Below are 26,368 nucleotides of genomic sequence, written 5' to 3' on the forward strand. Positions count from 1 at the left end.
GCAGGTATTATTTACCCTATCTCTGATAGTGTTTGGGTGAGTCCAATACACGTTGTTCTCAAGAAATCTGACATTACAGTTATGAAAAATGATAAAGATGAATGCATTTCCGCTCGTATTCCAGTGAAATGGCGAATATGCATTAACTCTCGCAAACTTAATGCCGTCACTCGTAAGGATCACTTTCCACTCCCATTCATCGATCAGATGCTCAAACGTTTAGCCGGTCATGCATATTACTATTTTCTTGATGGTTATTCAAGTTATTTTCAGATAGTCATAGACCCTGCTGATCAAGAAAAGACCACGTTCACCTGTCCATTTGGTACATTTGCATATAAACGAATGCCTTTCGGCCTTTGTAATGCACCTGGTACTTTCCAACGCTGCATGCTTCACATTTTCAGTGATATGGTTGAATGTTTTATGGAAGTATTCATGGACGACTTCTCAATATATGGAGATTTTTTCGATAGCTGTCAGTCAAATCTTGAAAAGGTCTTTACACGTTATGAAGATAAAAACCTTGTTCTTAATTGGGAAAAATGTCATTTCATGGTTACTAAAGGAATAGTTTTAGGGCATATCGTTTCAGAAGACGGAATTGAAGTCGACAAAGCTAAGATAGAAAAAATTGCTTCACTTCCTATACCAAAATCAGTTCGAGACATTCGCGCATTCTTAGGACACGCAAGTTTCTATAGGAGATTTATTCAAGATTTCTCAAAGGTTGCTCGACCCTTAACCAATCTCCTGCTTAAAGATGTCGTTTTTTACTTCAGTTTCAATTGCAAACAAGCCTTTGAAATTTTAAAAACCGCATTAACTACCGCTCTCATAATTTAACCATCTGATTGGTCTAAACCTTCTGAATTAATGTGTGACGCGAGCGACTATGCTATTGGAGCTGTACTAGGGCAATGCCGAGAAGATAAGCCAGTTGTCATTTACTATGCGAGTAAAACCCTTAATGAAGCTCAACGTAACTATACCACCACTGAGAAAGAGTTTCTCGCCGTTGTATATGCTTTGGATAAATTTCGTCCTTACCTAGTGGGTTCTCCAACACTACACTGACCATGCGGCACTTCGTTATCTATTAGCGAAAAAAGATGTAAAACAAAGGTTAATCCAATAGATTCTCCTTTTGCAAGAGTTTACTCTAGAAATTAGAAATAAAAAAGGTTGCGAAAATATGGTTGCAGACCATTTATCACGACTTGTCAGTGATGTTGATACTAATACCGAACCTATCTGTGATTTCTTTCCAGATGAACACTTGTACTATATTTTTTCGTCCCCTTGGTACGCTGACATAGTAAATTACTTAGTTACCGGAGAAGTCCCTTCATCTTGGTCTCGTAATGACCGGAAAAAGTTCTTATCCACTGTGAAATTTTATTTATGGGATGATCCCTACCTCTTCAAGTATTGTTCCGACCAACTAATCCGCCGTTGCATTCCCGACTGGGAACACAATGATGGCGTTATCCTTCTGCCATGAACAATCTTGTGGTGGTCATTTTAGTGGTAAGAAAACTGCGGCCAAGGTTCTACAATGTGGATTTTATTGGCCAACACTGTTTAGAGATGCACATGAGCATTGTAAAGCATGCAATCGCTGCCAACAGCTAGGACGCATTACTCAACGAAATATGATGCCCTTAAATCCCATTTTAATTGTAGAAATCTTTGATGTATGGGGCATCGACTTCATGGGTCCATTTCCAAATTCACATGACTTCCTATACATACTAGTAGCAGTTGACTACGTGTCAAAATGGATTGAGGCATTGGCATGTCGTGCTAACGATCATAAAACGGTCGTTTTGTTCGTAAAAGAAAATATTTTCTCTTGATTTGGTGTTCCAAAAGCTATAATTAGTGATGGGGGAAAACATTTTTGCAATAAATTTTTTGAATCATTAGTAAAGAAATATGGAGTCACGCACAAAGTGGCAACTCCGTATCATCCTCAAACCAGTGGCCAAGTAGAAGTCTCTAATAGAGAGATCAAATCCATTTTGGAAAAAACTGTCAATCCATCTAGAAAAGACTGGTCTCTACGATTATCTGATGCCTTGTGGGCATACAGAACAACTTTTAAGACACCTATAGGGATATCTCCTTATCGCCTCGTTTTTGGAAAACCTTGTCATCTGCAGGTTGAACTTGAGCACCGCGCTCTATGGGCCATCAAAAGCCTCAATTATAATACTAACGCGGCAGGCGCGAAGAGAAAATTACAGTTAAATGAGCTTGAGGAAATTCGGCGTGATGCCTATGATCTCTCGAAATCCTATAAAGCTAACATGAAAAGAGTGCATGACAAGCACATATTGAGAAAAGAATTCCAAGTGGGTCAAAAAGTTTTGTTGTACAAATCAAGATTACACATTTTTCCAGGAAAATTAAAGCCTCGATGGTCTGGTCCTTTCACCGTCTCTGCTGTCACCCCTTATGGGGCTATTTCTTTGAAAAACGTAAATGATGACAGCGAATTTCAAGTAAATGGCCAACGCCTTAAACATTATCATGAGTTGCGCTCTTGAGATGTCGAAGAGACTCTTCTAAATGATCCATCTACATAGACTAATAGATTTGATGGTGTACTTCTTTCCATGTGTTTAAACAGAGAAAGTAACGCCATTTGGATAGCCTGTCCCTCTTCTATTTTCTTTTCTAAAATCCCTAGAGTGTGTGGCTGCAAGAACCATAGTCCGGAAAAACTCTACTTAACCCGAAAGTATAAATGTCTTCGATAATCGAGCAAACGTGCCTCCCGGAAAACAATGGGTACCAAAATTTCAACTCCTTCTTTCTCCTCCCTTTTCTATTCTCTTCCTCGCGAACTCCAACTCATCATTTGGTCCAAATCTCACCCATCTCGAATAGGTAATGGTCGTAGTACTTTTGCTTTCGGCGATGGGCTAAAAGGATGGGGTGGTGTATGAACTTAATCAAACTCCTTTCTGTCGGTCTTGATCTTCTATCCGAGATGAGCGGTATAAGTTATATTATTATGCGACACAAGCTCGGCCGGGATAAACTTCGCCGTTGTCCCGTTGTTCCCACGGTTGGGATTCGCCTTGAGGATCGGCGTTAAAAGACTCACATTCGTCTTGAGGATCGGCGTAAAAATACTCAACATGTATATACTCGTTTTCCCTTAGCACCAAGCATGGTGCCCAAAGAGAGTCGTGATATGCAACATCGGACATTTCCTAGTTCGATGCGGGCAATGGATTCCACCGTGCCAACCCCAATCGGTTTGCTATGTGATCAGATCAAGGGGCGGTTTGAGGCTATACCATATGTACTAAGGGTAATATTATTACTAGACCATTGCACATTGGTCGGGGATGGTACCGCCCCTCGAACCATAGCCCCCATAACATAAAAAGGTTAAGCCACGGTCGGGATTAGGTTCCCCCTTGCCGACATGAAAGTTGCCTGAGTTAAACTGTTGTGATGTGTTGTTTTATTTGGACTTCATTTTGTTGTTGACGCGTTCCTTTAAGTCTTGTACATTTGTATATAAATGTGTAAATAAAAAAAAAAAAAAAAAAAAAAAAAAAAGAAAAATTGAGTTTGAATGTGATTATGTCATATTCCAAAGGATGAAATTTTTAATGCCGATCATTTTGATATTTCATTGGTTCAATTTGGAGTTAAAAAACGAATCGAAATTCCAAGTTTGAAATTTCGAACAATTCGGGACATAAGGGGAATTTCTGGAAATCATTTGGGCTTAGGCAAAAATTGGACCTAACCCAAAATCAACCGACCCGCTACAAAACCCACACGCGGGGGGCCCAGCGTCCAACCCTCTCATTTCTTCTCTTTAAAAAAATCCGGATCTTGGTCTCCCTCACACTCCTCACAAGACGCGACTCTACAATGATGAATTCAACCCAGCGCCGCGACGCCAAAAACTCCATCAAATTAAAAATCCTTCCTCCAGCACCATCTCATCCACCAACGCGGGCCAAACTCCATCAAATTAAAAATCCTTCCTCCAGCACCATCTCATCCACCAATCCTAGCTATTTCAACCCTCAAAATATCATCTACACCGCTGCTATGGCAAAGACGAAGGAGAATCACGCAGTTTGAGAGAAATTTCAAAACCTCTACAATTCGGGATGTTTCACCCATTTTTCGATGAGGAAATTGCTAGTAGAGAGGGGAATATCTATTGCATCAATTCCAGCTCGATTACTCAAGATTTAGTGTTTGAATTTTACAACAATGGAGGTTTCCGGGGTGATGAATTTTGGATTACGGCGGATGGGTTGGAACGTGAACTCACGCTGGAGTTAATATCGAATACAGCACAGATTCCGATAAACTCTAATAGTCCGACCCTGTTATTGTCAGAGTATCCGACTACAAGGGATTTGATGTTTGACACGCTTCTCGAGGGAGAGTACAGTGATGGCTTGAACTGCGTGTACCAGCACTCGCTCAGACGAAACCAACTAGCCGTCACTCAATGGCTGGCTTGCAACGTCATTGGAACTTCAAAAACGTCTGACGTGAACAAGACATTCTTGCACCTGCTGTGGATCCTCCACGAGAAGAAGCACACTTTCTGTATGGTCCATTTTCTAGGCCATATTCTTACGACCCGCGTCAAACGGTCGACTCCTCTTCTTCAGCATTTGTTACTTTCGGCTTATGCTTAATTTAGGGTTCCAGTCCGCTACTCCTTTCATTCCAACAAGGTCTTTTGAGAATTTCGGAATTTTCGAGACTTATGTTCTGGACCACTGGGACCCAGTAGCTAGAGGTGACATTGAGCGTGATAACGTACCTCCTCCTCCTCCTTCACCACCCGACTGTTTTAATGAGGCTACCATGCACCGAATCAACACTCCCATAGAAGCCCTGAGACACATGAACACTAGTATGCGTAGGATGTTTCTTCGTCAGGAAGAGATGATTACTTCCCAAAATGACTTCCAACAAGAAATGCGAAATTGCCAAGGCCGTTTCCAGATAATGATGATGGCAAATCAGCTTCAATTCCAATATCAATTGCTTTCTGACGATCTATAGGCCACATTCCGACCGGTCATTTCGGCCCGTTAAATTAAATGGGCGGCGACGACGAAAACCCGGTTCATCTTCGCTAACCCGAGGATTCCCAAGATGGTCTGTTTATTTCCCTTATGCATTGCATTTTTAGTTTTTTTGTGATAAAAATATTATATATCGATTGATTTCTCATAATTTTGTATCTCCAGGCGGTTTGAATGAGAAATTATTTAAGTTATGCAATTATTGTAATTCCTACTATATTAGTTGTCCCTTGATGCATTGGGCCTACTCTCAAAGCCCAACGGTCAGAACTAAACGGACTGATTCCAACGGTCAGAGATCAAGTTATAAATACAACTCTCCTTTTCCATTTTCGCTCATTCCCTTCTCTCCCTCTTCACAAATTCTTTTTCACAAATTCTCAATTTCTTGAACATAATGAATCAAATAGAGCGATGGGAAAAGGAGCAACGCGAATGGGATATCACAATATTCTTGATAACAATGTTTATCATTATTCTCCTGTCACTCATGCATAACATAATCCAGAACATCTAGATCTATGTAACCATCTCTTTTTCTGATTTTCATTTTGTATATTAGTATGGTGTGTTAAATAATTCTTACACATTTGTACGGGTTACGTATTAAATGGAGAAGTTCCGTATTAAATATTTGTGTATATTAGTTGTCTTTTCCTCTCTTAAAAAAATAATAATAAAATAATAATAAAATAAATAAGTAAATAAATAAACAAACCATAACAAAGAAAGGCCATCCAAAACTCACCAACATAATTAATTGATACATATGGTGTTCAGAGAAGATCGCAAGACGCTACAAGGTAATGCGATAACACTTGTCACACATGCAGCTCGATTATTCTATCCATATTCTATTACTGAGTTATGATCATCATTTTTGAAATTACGTATAAGTCTAACTACCCTGTGAAACTTTCCTCCGTATTTTCTAACATTAAACCATCTCATTAATTGTATTTGGATATCTAAAATGACAAGACTTACTATGGATCCCCTTTGATGCTGTTCATAATCACATGGGTTATTAACTACACTTGGAATCTAGATTGGTACAGACTCATAGATTGGCTATAAATCTCTTCTTTTTCAGCCATTCTTATTCAAACAATTTTCACTATCCTTCCCTCAGTAATACTACCAATGGATCAACCAAGAAAAATAACGGCAGAGAAAGATTACCTGAAAACTTTCGTAGATGGCCGGTTTTCTCCTTATTTTGACACCGAAATCATACGTCGCGGATGGACGCCTCTTCTATATCATTCAAGAAATGTTATTCCCGAAATTGGTTTTGATGTTCTACCAATTTAGAGGATCTGAAAATGGAAAATTCTACTTCAATGCCTATGGACAACGCTCGAATTGACTAAGGAAATGATCTCCGACATACTTCAAATCCCAATTGAATACCGGGGTCCCTTTTTCAAGAGTCATCATTTGATTCCGCCAAAACTTTACTTCGAAGCTACCGTTATCTCATGACGAAGTCGGAGATACACATCACATTGTTCTTCAACGCTCTTTGAAACAGAATCAACGTGTTGTGCTCCAATGGTTGGGACACAATGTGGTAGGTACATCACACCAATCAAGTCACAAAGCCTCAACTTCACCTACTTTGGATTTTGTAGACTCAAAGAGATGATTTTGTCTAATCCAACACCTCTGAACGTAATCGCCAAGAAAAACAAAAGGTCGACTCTACCCACTTTAGTAATGCAGATTATGATCGTTGGGGTTATCGATGAATTTCTCCGAGACACCCCCTTCAAAGAGCACAAATAAAAGTACTCCAAACAGATTACTCTGTTGGTTTTTGGACTCCTGATACTCTGATAGAGGAACAGAACGACCCAAGCTCAAATTCTGACCATTTATTTGATGAAAATGTCATGCTGAACATTATTAATCCCATGGAAGGCATTAAACTTCTTCATAATGGTTTGAGGGAACTACACGCTCGTCAGAATATCATCATCACAACTCTTCAGGATTTCCAAGATCGTCAAGCAATGCATGATGTTGAACAAGATGAGATCTTGGAAAATCATTCTCAGTCCTTGCAAAATCACGCTCTCCAAATGGAAAATCAAACTGTACTCTCTGCCATCCAAGGGGACATTCAGATGCAACTCAGCCAACAAATAGAAGACCTAAACAGTCTGGTGCACGATATGCGTCTCTAAGATCAACATAACAATCTATAATTTTCTACTATTACTAAGTCAATAAATAAATACTCATATATGTTATTACATTTTTTAAATCAGATTATGAATTTTTTGTCTTACTTTTGTGTCTTCTTTTGTATGAAATGCTTAATAGGATTGTCATCATTTGCATTGTGACTAATATAATTTAACATGTGCTTACAGGAGGGTTTATTCTCTTACATACTCATTTATCCATCCAGTTTGCCTTTGTCGTTACCTATTTCTTTACTTCATCCACTATGGCGTCTTCATCAATTGCATTTTCATCAAACATGGTACCTCCCAAACTCATTTCACGAAAATCCTTTCGATCCATGATGGATTCTAATACCTATGGCCATCTCTTCCGCGACTACATTACAAACATCGGATGGTCTTCCCTAATTCTTCAACCTCGACCAAACTTATTCTCCGAGTTTGGCTGCATACTTTTATGCTAATATGGAAGACACACCAGCATTCAACCATGCGCATGGTTTCTACTTAGACGGGTTCACAATCCATGTTGGTGACACACCTCATATCTTTTCGAACAACAACTTGCACTAACTTTGGATCTTCCATATCACGATCCCGTTGCATCATGGCATTACATCTATCATAATTCTTACCGTGCCTTTCGGTGGCAAGCGTTTACGTGAAACTTACGGTGATGATGGTCTTGAGATTAAACGAGAAGGAAATAGCCATGTGGCATGGCGTGACGCCACCATCCCCTTAAGCAAGACATGACCATGAACATGGGGACTTGCGATGTTATTTGTATTCTCGAACATTATGGGCGATTGACATTTTTCTACTGCCAATGAGGCTGCTTGCGTTGTATTCGGTGCCCTAGCTCAAGGTCATACATTATTTAACATCATAGGTTGTGTTATCTCCAACCTGAAACGAGCTCACACTTTTCAGGATCAGTATATACTTTTACTAGTCACCGCTTGCCGAATCATGAAGACACATTTTCCACAGTTTGCAGCTACTTTTCATGACTGGGTCAAGGTAGATTCTATGTGCCCAGCAAACAGAATCATTCGTTCATTGAGGTTTCGGTAATGGAAGCGTCCCGCTCGGTACCTGAGGCATGTTCGTTGTTACCCGAAGGATGAAAATATGAAGACACATTTGAGGAAATCTGGAAACGAATAATGGGCAGAAATTTGGCAGACTATTATCTTTTGGCGCGATGCTAAGAAAATGCATTTCCTTCAAGAGGACGGCAGAACTTCACATCCTGCTGGATGGTAAACTTGAGCTTGCCATTGTACATATATCTAGCTAAACCTTATGTTTGGTGTGCTATTGTTTTTCATGTTTCGTATGCTATTGTTTTTATTTCGTGTGCTATGTTTAGTGTGCTATTGAACATTTTCTTGTTTTTTCTAAATAATATATTATGTTCTCTGATAAGAGCCCAAAACTGTAGTTTTAACCCCTTAATAATCATACTGTTAGACCAATTATGTGAATAATAAGTAAGAGTTAATACTGATTACGTGTTTTTATGCATTTCAGGCTTCAAAGTCTATTATGTGGAGAAATGTGCCACTTTAGCGAGATAAAGGAGCAAAGGTCGGTTGCTAAGGAGTTCTGTGAATAAAGGCCAAGATTCAAGGAGACAAAGCCTTTGTAAAGCCCGGTCAAAAGCTGAAAAGTCAACACGGGCAGAAAGAGTGCACAAGTTAGCAGAACTTCCGAAGGCCGTATCTTTGGACTCAGATCTCGGAATTGGGAGTAGCTTATGTCAAAACGACCGGCTCGAAAAGAGCTTTCCAATGGTCCAAGCCTTGGCCCAATCAGAGGAGCAGAAGTGGACGAAATATCTGTCGAAGCCAACTGCAGCTGAAGAGCCCATTTTGGACTAAAGAAATTGGGTTTTGGGCCCGATTTTCCGCCCAAAATATGGCTCCAAGCCCATGCACGATTTTGGATCTGGAAGTATAAAACAAAAGCTTGACTCTTTGTTAATGGCAGTTAGGTTAGGAAGCTAATGTTAATGGAGTTTAGGGTTAGAAAAAGTTAGATCTAGATTAGTTAATTACTTAGTTTTCATTCCATTAATTAGTTTCATTCTTTGTTTTAGCTTAGTTATTTAAATCATTGAATATCATTCATTAGATAAATAAAATAGTTGTTATTCATTCAATCATATCTTAATCTTATTGTTCTATTAGATAAATAAAGTTAATTAGTTCTCCATAATCTAGTTTCATTTTCATTTATTTATTAGCTTAAATCCTTAGATTTACTTATTTGTCATTATTAGTTTAATTCAATTAAATTGCATGAGTAGTTTCAAACTGAGTTTAAACAAATAAAGTTCAAATCTTTATATTATGTCTTGTTTAGATTCAATTGTTGGGAATGGTAGAATAGAAAATTCACATCAAATCATTACTCTCACTATTGTTCCTTTTGGGTTTGATTAGTTGAATTCAATTTAAGTCTTGAGGGTTTAAGAGTGGAACGAATCCTTACTCGTTGTATTGCATGATTATGTTTTGAGAGTAAGAAGAATTGATTTAAACGTAAGAACGGTAGGATTACGTATTAGTGTTGGTAGCATTAATATTTAGCATTTCTATTGTTTTTACGGGTTATCATTCTCCAACCTTTCTGTTCCAGCAATCTAGCCCTAATTTTGCTCACGGTTCTCAGGTACTTTCTCTCTTTAATTATTGATACTTCGAGGACTAAACATCATTCTGTTGGGGGTGCTTTAACCCTCAGTAGCAAATATTAGGCAAATTGTAACCTTATATATAGTTTTTATTTTCATGTTAATAATTGTACTTAGTGACAAAGTCTTGTTTCCTTTTCAATGATGAAAATTGTCTAGAAATCTCACATTAGTATCCTAATTAGGAGTTGTTTTAAGAAACTTAAGATAATATGTATGCAATAGTTTATACATCTTTTCATGAACATTCATGTAATCGAAAGTATCATCGATTGTACATAGCGATAAGTTTCGGAACCAACGGTTAGTTACTTAAACTATAAATCCTGTGAAAATCTAACCAAAAACCTTGACATGAGTGATTTGTGTGTGATGACACGAGGGAGTAGTTTTCCGATTAGAGAAAATCACGCGATCTACTTACTTGATCACCACCCCAACCCTATAAAGAGAATTTAGGCCATCTTTGGATCGACATAGCTAAAAATTCTTACATTTACAAATTTTACCGCTAGTCACTCCAATCAACCTTTCATCAAACCTTTCACTTTCACCAAAAAAAATTCCTTACCCATCTATTAAACCAAATAAAAGAACCTACCTAAGTGATGAGTATGAGAAATAGGATGAAATGTGGAAAGAATAAAGAGAAAGACTTGTCCCAAATAAAAGTCAGTTAACTTGCTTCAGAAAGAAAAATAGAATCAGGAAAGAAAAATAGAATCATATATATATATAAATATATATATATATATATATATATCCATTAGAGGCTTAAGAACAAGGTTGGAAAACTCAGTTAGAAGAAGAAAAGAAAACAAAGATTTCTCTAGTGTAAATATATGAAGATCATGTTCTCTCATACTCGTAAATTTTAATTATCCATTTCCATTTTCTTGTACACTATCACCTAATCCCCACAATACCTAATAAAGACCTCTAGCTCAATTAGGAGTAGGGTGGTGTGATAATAAGTAGTAGACGTGATTGATCGACATCGACTCCTCTGACTGTCATTGAGATGTGAGGAAATGTGTGCCCACTGCACACTGGAGTTAACAAAACCTGAGTGGAAATTTTTTGAGTGAAATTATGTTTTGACGCATACCTATGAGAACCCATTTAGGTACACTCTCCAAAAGATTCAGAAACAACCCTGCTAGTACATTTCAATGAAAAGTTCACTGCATGCATGATCATATGTAGATGTTTTAATTATTGAATACATATTAACTTGAGTTTCAAATAAATCAATCCTCGTTCCCTGCTAAGGAGATGTATGGATATCTTAGATTAATTTAGGAAACGAGTTTCTGTCACTGAGTCGTTGTAGTATAAATGAAGTTTGTGAGTATCTTCTCTGGAAAACTCTCACGAGGCTATAACTCGTCCACTATGGAATTCCTAGTGCTTTAAGGCCTTGTTGCATATGGTCAATGCAACCGCACTCTGCGAAACGAGAATTAGTTAGGACTACACATTTTTTGGCCACTTATCTGTTTTAATGTCTCTTATTTGCTTGAGGACAAACAAAGTGCTGTTTGGGGGTAGTGTGATAAGCACCCAAAAGTGTATTATGAAACCCCGTTGAGACATATAAATTTGGTTAACTATGTGTTTAATAATCATGAAATAAATATGTTTTCATACTTTTCCAGGTATTCGCAGTAAACATGGAAATATGGTTTAAACCTGCAATAAAGCACGAGAAACGACATGTATATGAATTCTTCCAAATCCGCACAGAAGCATCAAACTTCTGAAGCTCCTACCTCTTGAACTAGGACTCCGAATGCGATAAGTGAGCTGCCCAGACAATCAGGGCGATGAACTCTATGCATAGGCGGGAAGTTGTAAAATTGGCCAAAGACCGGACCGCCACTGGACTGCACATAGGACCCACTATAAGGACCCACAAGATTGGATAAGTCATCAATCATGGAGCATGTCAAGACAAAAATGACAAATTATTGGTGCAAAGTTGACACCTTGCATGTAATTAATTAGATTAGGTGTTAATAGTGAAAAAAAGGCAAGGTGTCACTTTATTTTAATGTGGTGGATAAAAATGAAGTAAATATGGTTTGATGTTTCACATGGGAGGAAATGAGATGTCTCTCAAATGAAGAAGAAAACAAAACAAGGGGGAACACTCCATTTACACCATTGACTTCTTTTCCTTACCTTGTATTATTTTAGTTCCTTAGTCATTTTTATTTTTTAGTTTTTAGTTTTGTAAGAAAGCTTGTAATAGTTTTAATGGAGGAAACTTTGGTTTTCTTCTAGAAAATAAATAAAAAGCAAGTGAGTTTAGTTAGTTTTTTTTCTTTCTCTTTCTCTCTCTCTTTTGTTCTTCTAGTTTGTAATCCTTTATCCCAAGGATCATGAGCTAACTTCCCTTTTGGGGAGTTAATCCAACTCATGTGAGGGAAAATAATTGTTGTTGGTTTGGTAGGTTGTTAGGAAGAACAACTATACCTACATCCTATCCCAAAATGATAGTTGGTGTAGTGTCTAGTTAGAAATCAAGGACTGAGCTTAGAGATAAGTCATTGCTTGATTCAAATTGCTAACATGTATGAGTTTAGAAATGAGCCATACATGTTAGGGATCAAGTTTTCTTCCATTAGGGCTTGTCTATGAATCTAGGAAGAATCAAATGAACCTTTTCAAATCAACAACTAAATGTTATTTTCACATGAGGAGGATTAGCTCTCCACCTTTTATTTAGTAAATTGTATTTTGTCTTAGTTGCATATTTCGAATCTTAATGTTTTTATTTAATGTTTGTGTAGGTAAGAATCCTAGTTTAATATAAACTTACTCACTATTTCCCTAAGAGTAACAACCAACTTGTAGTTGTCCTAACCTTTAGGTTGGTTCGATCCTTACTTCAACTTTACGAACGCGAAGATCGTGAGTAAGGAATTTTGAATTCGCTTTTGCATCAAATTAGAGAGTCAAATCTCTAATGTAGTAAAAAAGTAGACATCAAAAGAATTCCTTTCAGTAGTAAAAAAATTGACAAAAAAAGAAAATAAGTTTCCCAATATTTTGTTTTGTCTTGGATGTACAATTTTTACCTAAATGTGTTTCAATTTTATTTATTTATTTCAAAGTTGGGGATGCGGGTAGGAGTGTAAAAAAAAAAACGGCAAAAAATTGACAAAAAAAAAAAATAAGTTTTTATGATGGGTGTAGGGTTTGTGTTTGCAACCCGGATAAACCACATATTTTGTTAACTCTAATATTTTTTTTGTATTTTGTTTATAATTTCTTTTAAAGAAATTTGAAGATATGAATAATTTATGAAATATCAATTTCAAATTCAAGTTTGAACATTGGAAAAATATCGAAAAATTCAATTTTGAATTTTGGAAGATAAATCATTTCCTTGTATTCATTTTGAATTATTTTTAGTTTATATTTTATTATTTTGTACCATAGATCCTCGGCTCCATCTTCATTTTATCATGCTATGGAAAATAATCAATTTACAAATGGTAAATTTATTTTTTTATATTAGATCCTGGATTTTCATCTTTTTTAATCAATTTACAAATGGTAAATCACGATAAATAAGTTTCAAATTTACAAATATGATTTTGGATTCAAATTCAAGTTTTTTTTTTTTTATTTTTGTTTTTTTTATTGATTGATTCCATTTTTTTCTATCTTTGAATTGGAAATATATTACTTGCGAAATTAGAAAGTTTTTTTAGTAAAATGTTTTTATAAAACCTGGGTGTGTCCAAGATCACCCTTTATGAATGACCATTTTGAATCCCTTATATATTTGGATTGCAGTTTCAAATTACCAAAAACACTCAGGGGAGAAAGGTAAACAAACATTAACTTTCCAACGATAGACTTTGTGCATTGTAAGAGCTCAGTTATATGTAAGAGGACGGACTTGGTAAGATTATAACAACAATTGAAATAATAATTAATGTTTTATACGTTTATAGTGAAAAAAGTGAATTATTCTAAATTATTGAAAGGTTCGGAAGTATTAAATGTTTAGGGCTTCAAAATTTCGATTCGTGAATTATTCGGAGTATTGCTAACAAGGGATACCATTAACAATGGCCAGTAAAAAAAAAAAAAAAAAAAAATAAAAATCAGGTTTTAATGTATATTTTCAAAAGAAAAGTTATTAATATAATTTTGAGTTTTCTAATGGGAGAATATTTTATAGGTATTATTTGTCATTAAAGTCCATTAATTATAATATATTTTCAGATTTATTTCCAAGTTTATCTAGTGAAGTTTCTATATAAATCCCTGTAGTGAATCAATTTAATCAAAATCTCATTAACAATAACATCTTTCTGAATCTAAATTCAATTACTGGGTTCACAATCAAATAATTCAATTTTAATTTTTGACATGAAAAAGGAATCCCCTTCATAAAAAAGAGAGCTTGAGCCTTGAATAAATCAAGGAGGTGAAATTTGGACCGATATTTGGCATTTTGTTCTGTGTCAGTTGCATCTTGCATGTCACAACGGTGAGTCTATAAATAAAGTGATGAACACTTTCCTTGGCACCCATTCAAAGAAAAAAGAGAAGAAGGAAAAAAAAAATGGCAAAAACGAATCTCCTACATAACTGCCACTCAACTTCTTTCCCTCAAACAACGTCCAAATATAGCCGTTGTAGATGTCAGGTTTGAATACCCACCTCTTTTTTTTACTTCTTTTTCCTTTTGCCCCCCTTCTGGCCTTCTTACATATAAGTCGTTGTTATATTTCAGGGATGAGGAGAGAAATTACGATGCACATATAGCTGGGTCTCTTCACTACCCAAATGGAGAATTCTCTGGAAAAATATCTGATCTTGTTCAGAATGTTAAAGGGAAAGATACTCTTGTTTTTCACTGTGCTTTAAGTCAGGTTTGTTTTATTCTGTTTTTCTGAGTTTAAGTTTTGTTATTTTGTTGTTTTATTGATTTGGAGTTGTCTCTTTTTCTATTTTTAGTTTGAATTTTATGGTTTTAGGTGTTTTTGTTAAAGTGTTTGTAATGGGTATATTTGAAATTTTGAATAGCTTTTATATGTTTGAGTACATGTAGAGGATGAAGTTATTTGTAGTAAGCAGAAATGAAAATAACATAGAAAAACTTATTGTTAGGCCGAGGTTTGTGACATAATTAGGGGTTGCTTGTGTTTTGGATATATTAATTCAAAAGGCTTTATTTATATTATGATAGGAATTAGTTAGGGCCTTCAATGTAGCTGTTTGGATAATATATTGACCGTAGCACTTCTTAACCAGATTTAACAGAGCTTATAAACTTCGCTTCACTGTTGGATTGTTGCAGGTGTTTTTGGTATACTTCCAAGACACTGCACAACCTTTTATGGTGAATGCATATCCACTGGTGGATATAGACTCCTTTAATCTGAAAACCAGCCTGTAATTATGTAAGTATCTAACCCTTAGGTACACTAGAAAATTTGCCAAATTGAACACGGTACTAGCCTACAAGGTGCAGTCAAATGTAGTAAATACTAGGAATGATCATAGTTATACACCTCAAGCTATGTTTCATGAATTTTCAAGTAACAGAATATACAACTTAATTCTCATCGAAGAAATTTAAGAAAAGGGGTCACCATTACCTCACACGGTAAACTATTAGGAAATTGGCAAACCAATACTCAATGAAAATCTCTCAATACACTTAGTTATACTTGTGAGGAATACACCCATGTCGTAGAAATAGAGATAATCCATAACTTGTGAGTAAGAAAATTGAATGAGTACACAACTAGTGTCTCTGTCACACTTCAAATTTCTCAAGCTTATATTTTATGGATTTTAGAATTACCATAAAATGTATGCTTTTGTTTATGATAGACAAATTCTTGATGTGATTCTCATTGATAATGAGGCGATGGATGATAGAGGGTTGTAGGCCTTGAAGGTATTGTGTGTGAGGTGGATCTTACTAAAGCCTTTGATCATCTGAGCTGGATTTATTTGTGGCAATTTTCTAGGTAGATTGGGGTCTGGGATTAAGTGCAAGGGGTGGATTAGGAGGTGCATTTCAATTGCTTATTCTTTTTCGGTGCTCATGACTGTGTGTGTGTGTGTGTGTGTGTGTGTTTGGTGTTTTGGGGGGGAGGGTGTTGTCACTGTTTTTCTTGGAGATTGTATTGAGCAAGTGAGATGGTAGAGGGGCATGTTTGGGTGTTTTGAGGCTGTGTTCAGGTTGTATATTAATCTTCCTAAGAGTAAAATATTGTGGGTGAGTGAGTGATATTAGAATTGTGACCTCGGTGTTAGTCTGTGGAGTTGTGGCCTTCTAAACACCTTGGGCTCTCCATTGGGGTGTCTTACTGTTGGGGCAAAAATTAAAATAAATAGCAATTACCCTAACAATCTCAAAGGTCTCTCTTTCAAATACTGTTACAACAAAAATGTTGAGAATGAGAATAAAAATAAATTTATTTTGAGAATAGGAAGAGACTGCACCACATGTTAATTCAATGGCTGCCTGCCTGCCTACACAGCCTAAAGGAATTCTAGGGATAAAGTCTCACAGATGTGTACCATAATCTCACATCCAGTGAAGTTCTTCATTTTCGAAAGACCCCTATTTGTAGAAACAGGAGATATGGAGAGAAATGGGGAATATTTCTTTGGTATTCCTTTTCCTTTCTTGAGAAATGATAGATCATATCCAATTATCCAAAATATGGTTAAAACCCTCATTATGAAATCCTAGGAGTCTAGGAGATAAGGACCAAGTTTGGTTGTATTTCCATATTGAATCGGGGCTGTCTTGGGTCAGTAGTTCAGTACTAATAGAGTGGTGGATCTCCTTATTCATTGGCATAGAGGGCCATTTTCCTCAAGGGGTCAGCAGATTCGGACCATGGTCCCTTTTGGGATTGTGTTGGGCATATTGGTTGGAGCGTAACAGAACAAATGTTTCAAGGGTCAAGCATTGGACATTCAGAGGGTTGTTGTAGCTATAAAGGTCCTTCTTTGTTACTGGGGTAAATTTTTTTATTGATTTTCAGAACATTCATTTCGAGCACCTTGTGGCTAAGATGGGAGGATATATTGTTTAGAGATAATTGATTGGGCGGTATGAGGTGTTTTTGGCATTTGTGGCTGTGTTTTTTTGTTATTTTCCTTTCTATTTGTACTTGAAGGTTTTCTCGGCCTACTTTTTCTTTCCGATTTAAAGAAACACTTATTTTTGCCGATCAGAAAATAAAAAATATATAAAAACGTGTATCAAACCATCTTCAAGATAATCATGATAGCAATTACATTACATATATACGTTGAATCAAGTTCCTAGGTCTACCAATGGAATTTTCACTTGGACATGCCATATTTTGAAAACAATCTGTGTTGGATACGTAACCACGTGTCTGTGTCCTGGTCGGACACATTTTGTATGTGATTTACCACAATTTTTTATATTTTGCCGTGTCAAACATTTCGTATCCGTGTTGGATATGGACACACCTATCCGTGTCAATGTAACTTAGGATTTTTGGGATGGTTAATCATTAGCAGTCAAAGGCTCTCCTAAGCTTGAGGCCGTCGCCTTGGTTGTAGACTCAACCTTATCTGCTCACGCATAAGGTCTCCTAGGTTCACGCCTGGGGTTGCCTAGCCCCTGCGCTCGCCTCAAGCGCCTAGTTCTGCGCCTTCAACTGCAAAGGCATAAGTCAAACTGTGGGATATCCAATCCAAGTCGATGAAGAGACCTTGACGAAGCAATATGGCTATTATGCCAATGTTCATAGGGATGTAGATCTTGCTCCCTTATCCAGTTTTCACTAAAGTAGAAGGTGCAGAATTTGGCTAGCTGTTCAAGTCTGAAAGCTTCCAAAATTCTGCAGTCACTGTAAGGTAGCAGTCAGTACATTTTAAAATCTTAGTGCAGCTATGGGATTGAGTAAAGGAAAAGATATAGAACTTTGTTATAAACATGGTTATAATCCATGATCTAAAGACTTTGCTGCTGTTGACCTATTGGATCCACTTGCAAGGATGATCAATCCCACTAAGTGTAGAAGAAGAAACATATGAAAAATAAAGGAGAAACTAGTGATCCAAAATGGGTGGAAGGCAGGAAGGACTCTAGTGTCGCATATGAGGTACTCTTACCTATTGCAGTAGCAGAAGTTTTAACTGTCTTCGTTAGATCATGTCACAACTCTTATGCATCAAGAACCAGCTTCAAAACCAATAGTTGCTGATCCCACTATTGCTATATAGCAATAGGTTTGGACCTTAGTGACTGAGGACTGTCAAGTGGAGAATCTTCAATCAGCTGAGCAGCCATTGAACATATAGATAATGGAGGAATTCTGATCCCTGTGGCCGCTGAGAACAACACACGCACACATATTCACGTGACAGTGTAGTTGCCATCAACTCACTTGCTTAAGAAGAGCTAATTGGAAGCAGCAAATATGATGATGCTCAAAAGCATGTTACTTACCTACGGGGCATTCACAAACTATGCAGTTAAATCGAAAATCAGCCGCTACTAAGTCGAAGAGCAAGTAGCGAGTAGGTCTACTCGGTCGGGGATTAATCGTGATTACTCGGGCGATTTTTTCTGAAAACTATATTTCTATACAAATACCTGTTAAATTACTTAAATATAATTAACAAGTAAAAACATTGATATACCCAACATAATAAAGCCAGTAAACGACTTTGTGGCCTAATGGATAAGGCACTGGTCTATAAAACCAGAGATTCTGGATTCGATTCCAAACAGAGTTGTTCCTACTTTCCATACTCTATTTATTTAGTTTACCATTCTAAAGCACAACAATAATGGAGAGATAATTAAGAACTCAAAAGTGCATACTGCATATCATAAAGCAAAATAGCAATATATGCTAATATCACAGTCACAAAAAAAAGCTTTAAAGTTTAGCGAAGTTAAGCATTTAAGCTATTCTCCATAGTACTAATGCTCTAATAGTTCAGACAAAAAGACCACAGGTCAACAAACACTCAAAATGCTAAATTGCCAACAAAGCTTCCATGACTAATGACTAGTGATCATCTCCAGCTTCAATATCTATATCAATATCGTCAGCAACACTTTCATTAACATCGTCATCTCGACTTCCTTCACCATGCTCTCCAGCTCTTGTACGACCCTCCAAGTCCACCTCATCATCTTTGTCGGCTTCGTCGCGAATTGTCACCAAGTTTCTAGTTCTATTCCTTGTACTTGGCCCCACATCAATATTAGCTCCCCTCGCTGCTCGAACTTGCTCCCAAGTAAGGTCATCACCTTCCATCACGAATTCTTTAAGCTGTGTTTCAGTTGGTATGATCCAATCATCATTTTCATCAACTTCCTTCAAAAGAATAGGATCATTATCACTGTTGGCCAACCTTTTTTTAAATCGCTTATCTAGCATTCGGTTGTATTGAATGTAAACAAGATCATTCAATTTTGATTGAAGAAGGCAATTCCTCTTCTTTGAATGTAACTGAAATTGAAATGAGAGAAGAAAGGAAAGAAAACATATTAAAATAATTACATAGTCATAGAGATAACCACTACATGACTAATGTAGTTTTTGACTCTATTAGTTAATGTACTTACATTATCAAAGGCACTCTAGTTACGTTCACGTGGTGATGCACTACATGTTTGTGATAAAACTTTAACCGCAAATTTTGCGAGGTTAGGCGTATCACTTCCAAATTGCAACCACCATTCATCTATATTTAACATGTTATGATGATGTTAAAGTCAGTAATTGAAAAGATACAATACAAATACTACTAAATTAAATTATTATATCAAATGAAAGCTTAATTAAATTATTATATCAAAAGAAAGCATATGGGGTTGCATAGTCTCTCTTCGACTTATGGCAGCCTTTATTCCAAATGTCCCCTCAGCATCTCTATAAAGTTTCAGTTGATCTATTGCTTTCTCCGACTCAGACTCGGGTATAAGTACTGCCATAGCTTTAAAAAGATCTGCCTTAACTACACTGTTTGTTGATCTATTGCTTTCTCCGACTCAGACTCGGGTATAAGCACTGCCATAGCTTTAAAAAGATCTGCCTTTACTACACTGTTTGTCTCCATCATAGCTTTAGTTTCCTTGAAATAGATTGACGGATTTAAATAAAACCCGGTTTCGTACCAAAATGTTTGGAGTCAGTACTTAATATATACCTTAAGACTCAAGCTGAAATAATGACATCCATATTTGCTAATTTTTTTTAAAAAAACTTAGAAGTCCCACCTGCATGCATGCAATGGACGACGGAGTTGATATTCCCACCTCTTGTCAATAATGGTCTTCACCTTCGTCCATGTCCTTGTGTCCGACCCCAAGTTCTTTTCAATTTGCTCCTCAGCCCTCCTCATTACCTCATATGCCCATACACGACTTCTCTTCTCTATCCACCATTCTCAAAACATCCACTAATTGAGCCATCACTTGACAAGAGAAATAAACATTATCCCAGAAAGACTCCTTTGTAACTATTCTCTCAACTCTCTTTCCGTCGGGTTTTTTTGCAAAATCACTCTTTCTCCAATATTCAGAAACAAACAACACCTGTACGTGATGCCTATTCTCCCACATGCTCCACAATGTGTAAAACTGAATAGCAAATCTAGTTACACAAGATCTGTGTAACTCTCTACCTCCGGTCAACTTCCGCAACCAAGCTAACACTCTCCTATGGTTATAGAGATAAACCACCACTACTTTTGCTTAAGCTAATACAGACTTTATTTTAGGCAATGCGGTTCTCTCTCCACTCTCAAAATCATGAAACATCAAATTAATACAATGCGCTGCACAAAGAGTCCAGAACATTGAATCATGCTCTTCTTCCAACATTGTTCCCGCCAATTTATAATTGGATCTGTTGTCGGTAACAAACTATTGAAAAGTGAAATGCATTAGTAAGTTGATAAATGAATTAGTAACTTGTATTTATTTTTTTGTACACACAAATGTCTAAGTATCTTACCGAAACAATATTCTCAACCCTGACATCGACAATCGCTTCATTAATCATTTATACAATGTAGATTACTTCCTTGACATGTTCCAATGCATCAATTGACTTCAAGAAAATTGTGCCTTTTGGACAACTAACTATAAAATTTATTAAATATCTACCTTTTTCATCGGTCCAAAAGTCAGACATAATCGAACATCCATATAGCTCCTAATGTGGTCTAAAAGTATCAACAAATTCTTTTGTCTCGTCATACACCTCATTCAGTAAAGTCACCCGCATGTTATGATAACTAGGAGGGGGCATAGCTGTAAGGAAATACTAATAATAATAAGTACAATTAATATTTTAATAACCAACTACTTCAAAAAGAAAATAACTAAATATGCTACTTTGTCCTTAATCTCCAATAGCATGAATCATTTCTGTAAAGCTTGGTGGGCGTTCTGCATTGAAAGCTAATCCCACTTCGTATGCCCACTTTGCTATCTTGTTCCATGCTATTTTCTTCAAAGCTTGCTTGTAAGGGTTGTTTTTATCCAAAGTGATTTGTTTCATTTTATCGGTTGGCAATAATCAATCAAAAGGACCTCTAACATTGCCGACAACTTTTCTTTTCTTAGCACCACCAATGGAAATACCTTGGTTTCTATTATCACCACCATTAAAAAATTATTGTTCTTCGACTTCATCAACATCTTCATCTTGTCTTTCAAGAATACCTTGAATTCTAGCTTTATCAAGCTTCTTCTTTCTTACTTGCTGCAACGTTGCATTGACTTTCTTTTGAATCTCTATGGTCACATTTGAACATGACATCATATTCCCTTTCTTATGAACTAGATGTTCCTTCAACCGATTTATCCCTCCAGACATCCTTTTATCACACGACAAACACCAAACAAAATTTCTATTATTTGGGTCCCTACACTCGTCCCATTCATTGAGGTTGTTATTGTTGTGGCATAAACACCACTCCCAATAGATGGTTCATTCGAAGCTCTCAAAGAGATCTCTAAAAAAAAAAAAATCAATCGGTAAACACTAAACAGTCAACTTTGAGTGGACTGTTAAAAATAAAAAATAAAAAAGGAGAGGAGAAGAAGAGAGTGGAGAGAGAAGTGAATGCTTGAGAAGAAGTGAAGAACATAACAAAAATTAAAAAGGAGAAGAAACAGAAAGATGAGAATAAGTGAGTGAAGATTGAAGAACTGAATAATAGAAGGAGGAGGTGGAGAAGTGAGAGAAGAAGAATAATTAAGAAAAAAAAAATGGAGAAGAAGTGAATAACGTACCTGGAGTGGAGAAGACTAACTCGCCCGAGCCCTAAATTTGTTTTTTGTGTTAACTGTTTAGTTGCGGGCCAAAAAAAAACTTTCTTTTTTATGTGAAACAAAGGGCTCGATTCCACACGACTAACTCGCCGGAGCCCGATCACTTATTAATCGACAAATCGGCTGATTTCTCAGCAATTTTTTGACCCTGATCACTCGTGGGGAGTAATGTGTTGCACTGGTCAGCTAGGGAGTACTCGGCGATTTAATAGCACAGTTCATGAATTACATCTCATCAGAAAGTCACACAAGCTCTCTTGTATTGAGGAAACGCCTCCTGCTGGTGAAAACACCAAATTCAATGCAGCCAACACTAGATAGGTGACTTTGGAGTAGATAAAGGTATTGAGACACACCAACATGAGTGGTTGTCCAAAAACAACCTACTTGATGGGCTGATGACAGAGAAATAACATGTTCAGGATTCCACCCGTATGGTATTACTTATTAGCATGGCTGTGAGCAACTTTATGTGGAAATGCAGGCAACTATTGCCACAGTAGTGATGTAGTGCGACAATGCATTATGCCCTAACTTAGTTTAAACTATAAGTATACAACGCAGAATCCTCAACAACAACTACATGCCTTGGCTTGTTATTGGGGGTTTTGCCACTTACAGTATTTAAATCCCAGTAAAAGGAAAAGAGGCCTTTGTCCTTTAACATATCTGAAAGAGTTAATTTACTCATGGATGATCCACACTCTGGTGATTTTCCACATGAAGCGTTCAGAAATTGATTCTGGAACCTCCGTGATTGGATCTGGAGCCCTCAATAACTGTTCAGGTTCAGTTTTTACAAAGCCATAATTGGTCCACAATTGAATTTAGATTCAAGTTGGCTCACTGGTGACTTGGCGAATTGAAGTGTTAGATAAATTTTTGGTTGCTCACTGGTGACTCGGTGCATTGAAGTGTTAGATAGATTTTTGGTTGAATTTTTTGAGTCCACTCAGACGTAAAATAATCAGTTGAAGAACAGAAGTAATCGATGGATTATCAAGTTAACTCACGAAGAAGATAATGATGTTGTGGGTGGCGGATGCACTCTAATGTGTCTAGAATTAAATTCAGGAAAATGCACAAATGAAGTGTGTGATACCTCTGGGTGAGGCCCGAGGAGGGGTATGATGGAAAGACGCCTAGCCCGGGTTTAGGTAACGGTTTCGTCATGGTGTGATCCCACTTCGCTTAGGCAGCTGTCTAAAGATCATGGCTATGAGTAATTGATCTACCAAATTCTAACGTCGAGGCCTTTTCCGGATCGTTTGGCTGTGGGGTTGGTGAGAACTCCACAGTTAAGTGTGCTCGGGCAGGAGTAGTTTTCAGGATGGGTGATCTCCTGGGAAGCTGCTGCCCAGAGTCTGAAAAACCCATGGGAAGCTTGCTGCCTAGAGTCTGAAAAACCCACACTGTCAGAGGTCCGGCAGTGGCTAAGTGAGGACAATATCGACGTGGTGGGTGACCTCTTAGGAAGCTGCTGCCCAGAGTCAAATGAGGACAGTATCGACGTGGTAGGATGGGGCGGGTCATTACAAAGTGTTTATAATAGAAAGAATGGTGACATGGTGTCTCCTTAGTCCTTAAAGAGAACACACCTCATATACTTGATCCCAAGCAAGAACATTTTGTCTACCCTCATTAAATTGCAAGTAGGGCAAATCTTGAACTCAGAGATATAATAAATAGTAAGATTTTACCCTGCAACTTCTTGTTTATTGTTTATACATGCTGCAGAACGATATCTTTATTTAATTAAAATGAATATTTGGTTTACAAGCAATGAAGCAAGCATATGCCACTATATCCTTGGCTCTGAATAACAAATGTTGGTGCTTTTGTTAGGTGCGTGGTCCATCTTGTGCTCGCAGATTTGCAGATTATCTATCAGAAATGAAGGAAGATGTGGGCATAAAAAATGTTTTGGTTTTGGAAAGTGGATTCAATGGGTGGTCAGCTTCTCGTAATCCTGTTTGTCGCTGTACTGACAACCCATGCAAAGGCAATGATGCATAGATACTGGTCTCATTAAATTAAGTCAATGTGAAAGCATGAAATGTTACTGATTCTATAGTATGCGTTATTTTCTCAGGCTTCAAATACAACACTTGTTACGGTTTGCAAGTCTGAATACATATAGGTACTCTAATTCGTCCAGTTCTCAATTCTAAAGACGAGTGGACTGTGGTCCCTAATCGGTATACTTATTTATATTTGATCTTGATAAAACCTCCATGAGGGGTATTCCGAGGGATCAGTTTGATGTTGCTTGAAGTTTAAATTCTGTTTTATTTCTCTTTACCGTTCACTGTTGTCATTTTTGATTCTATCATACGGTAGGGGGACTCGGGCCAGGAAAGCAATGGTTGGTAAAGAACCAAAAAATGAACAAGTCCGTCCACAAGCTGAGTCTTCAACGGAGATGCATTTTAGGATGGTCATGAGCAGGACAAAAGCTATGTGCTATTGGTCTGCTGGTACATGACTATCGAGATTTGTATTAACGTTAACGCAAAACGCAAAACGCATTGGTACTTGTACATAGAGCCGTTTTCTCTTTCAACACCAAACACCCGAGTCTATAACTTTGAAAATCCGGACCCTCTTCTGTGGCAGCCATTTAAACACCATCATTCAGGACTAGCGCCAACGGTCGTGCACTTATTGATGGGTAAGCTTGTTGTCCCAGGTGGTGTACTTATTTTGGTGTAGATTGTAGTGGATAAAGTTTCTACAGCCAGTTGATGGGTAAGCTTAGGTTGTCCCAGGTTCTTAAATCTCCTTGTTCTTCAGATAGAGTATCAGTATGTGGTTTACAATCGTAAATGACAATCTGAAAAAGAGAGAAGCCAGCATAAAAACCAATAGTTGCTGATCCAATTATTGCTAATAGCAATAGGTTTGGACGTTTGGACCTTAGTGACTGAGGACTGTCAAATGGAGAATCCTCAATCTGCCGATCAACCATTGAGCATGTAGATAATGGAGGAATTCTGATCCCTGTGACGGCTGATGAGAACAACACACACACACTCACGGAATACTGTAGTTTCCATCAACTCACTTGCTTAAGAAGAGCCAACTGGCAGCAACAATAGTGTTCTTTTTTCGGTTCACAGTGGCAGCATTGCCGACCGCATGTGTGTTTTTGAGTGGTTGGAACCAGTCCCAGCATGGAGGCCACCACCCAGGCCCGTCCCGCATGAGCCCCACTTCATGAGACCTCATGGGGGGTAGGTACACACCAACACCCTTTCTTACCAGTCGTGCTATCCTGTTGGGTGTGTTGATGCTCAAAACTGTGTTACTTACCTACAGAACATTTACGAATCACATCTCATTAGAAAAATCCCGCAAGCTCTAGTGCCTCCTGTAGTATTGGAGGAAATCCCTCCTCCTGGCGAAAACATCCAAATCAATGCAGCCGACACTAGTTAAGTTACTGTAGAGCAGATAAAGTTAATAAGTTACTGAGACTCTCCAACACGAGTGAGTAGCAAGAGACATCCTATCAAGCACGTGATGTGCATACACGTGCATACGTAGGCAGTCCACAACACAGTGACTCCACCAACTCAACTCCAAGAACACGAGCACTCGCTCACTCGTCAAGATCAGATCAACATCAACGATTTGTTACTCGACTTCATCTCGTGACATCATCACCTACTACTCTCATTATTGCTATCATTAGCATTAGGCTTCTACTCGCTGTAATACCCAAATCATTATAGCCATTTACCATCGTTACGCCCTATGCCAGCTCAAACAACCTAACACCTAGAACTACTACACACGTGCTCATCTTAACCACACATCTGTCCATACCACCACATGTGTCCTACGAGATGTACACCCTCAATGTCTATAAAAACCACCTTCAGAACTATATTGGTTTGATTCTAGTCTCACTTGTACAGTATTGGATACATAGACATTTTTTTTGTCATAAACTAGAGTTAAATTTTAAATCATTGGTGTAATGTACTATTAATTCGTATAATCAAATTAGACATTTACAGTATCCAAAAACAACCTACTCGATGTGCTGATGATTAGTGGCGGAGCT

At 37.4% G+C, this 26,368-nt stretch overlaps 1 protein-coding gene across 1 annotated transcript; it reads left to right on the top strand.

Annotated features, from left to right (window-relative positions):
- The first annotated feature begins 555 nt into the window (after window positions 1–555).
- On the top strand, window positions 556–24,556 carry CDC25 (Rhodanese/Cell cycle control phosphatase superfamily protein). The gene is given in 7 exon segments (XM_086579303.1): window positions 556–958; window positions 1,341–1,484; window positions 1,612–2,512; window positions 3,241–3,297; window positions 14,506–14,646; window positions 14,734–14,872; window positions 24,145–24,556. Coding segments are annotated over 7 exon segments (1,956 nt in total). The 3' UTR covers window positions 24,316–24,556.
- The last annotated feature ends 1,812 nt before the right edge of the window (window positions 24,557–26,368 follow it).

This window comes from Coptis chinensis, chromosome 8, assembly GCF_015680905.1.
Source record: "Coptis chinensis isolate HL-2020 chromosome 8, ASM1568090v1, whole genome shotgun sequence".
NCBI classification, from domain to species: Eukaryota; Viridiplantae; Streptophyta; class Magnoliopsida; order Ranunculales; family Ranunculaceae; genus Coptis; species Coptis chinensis.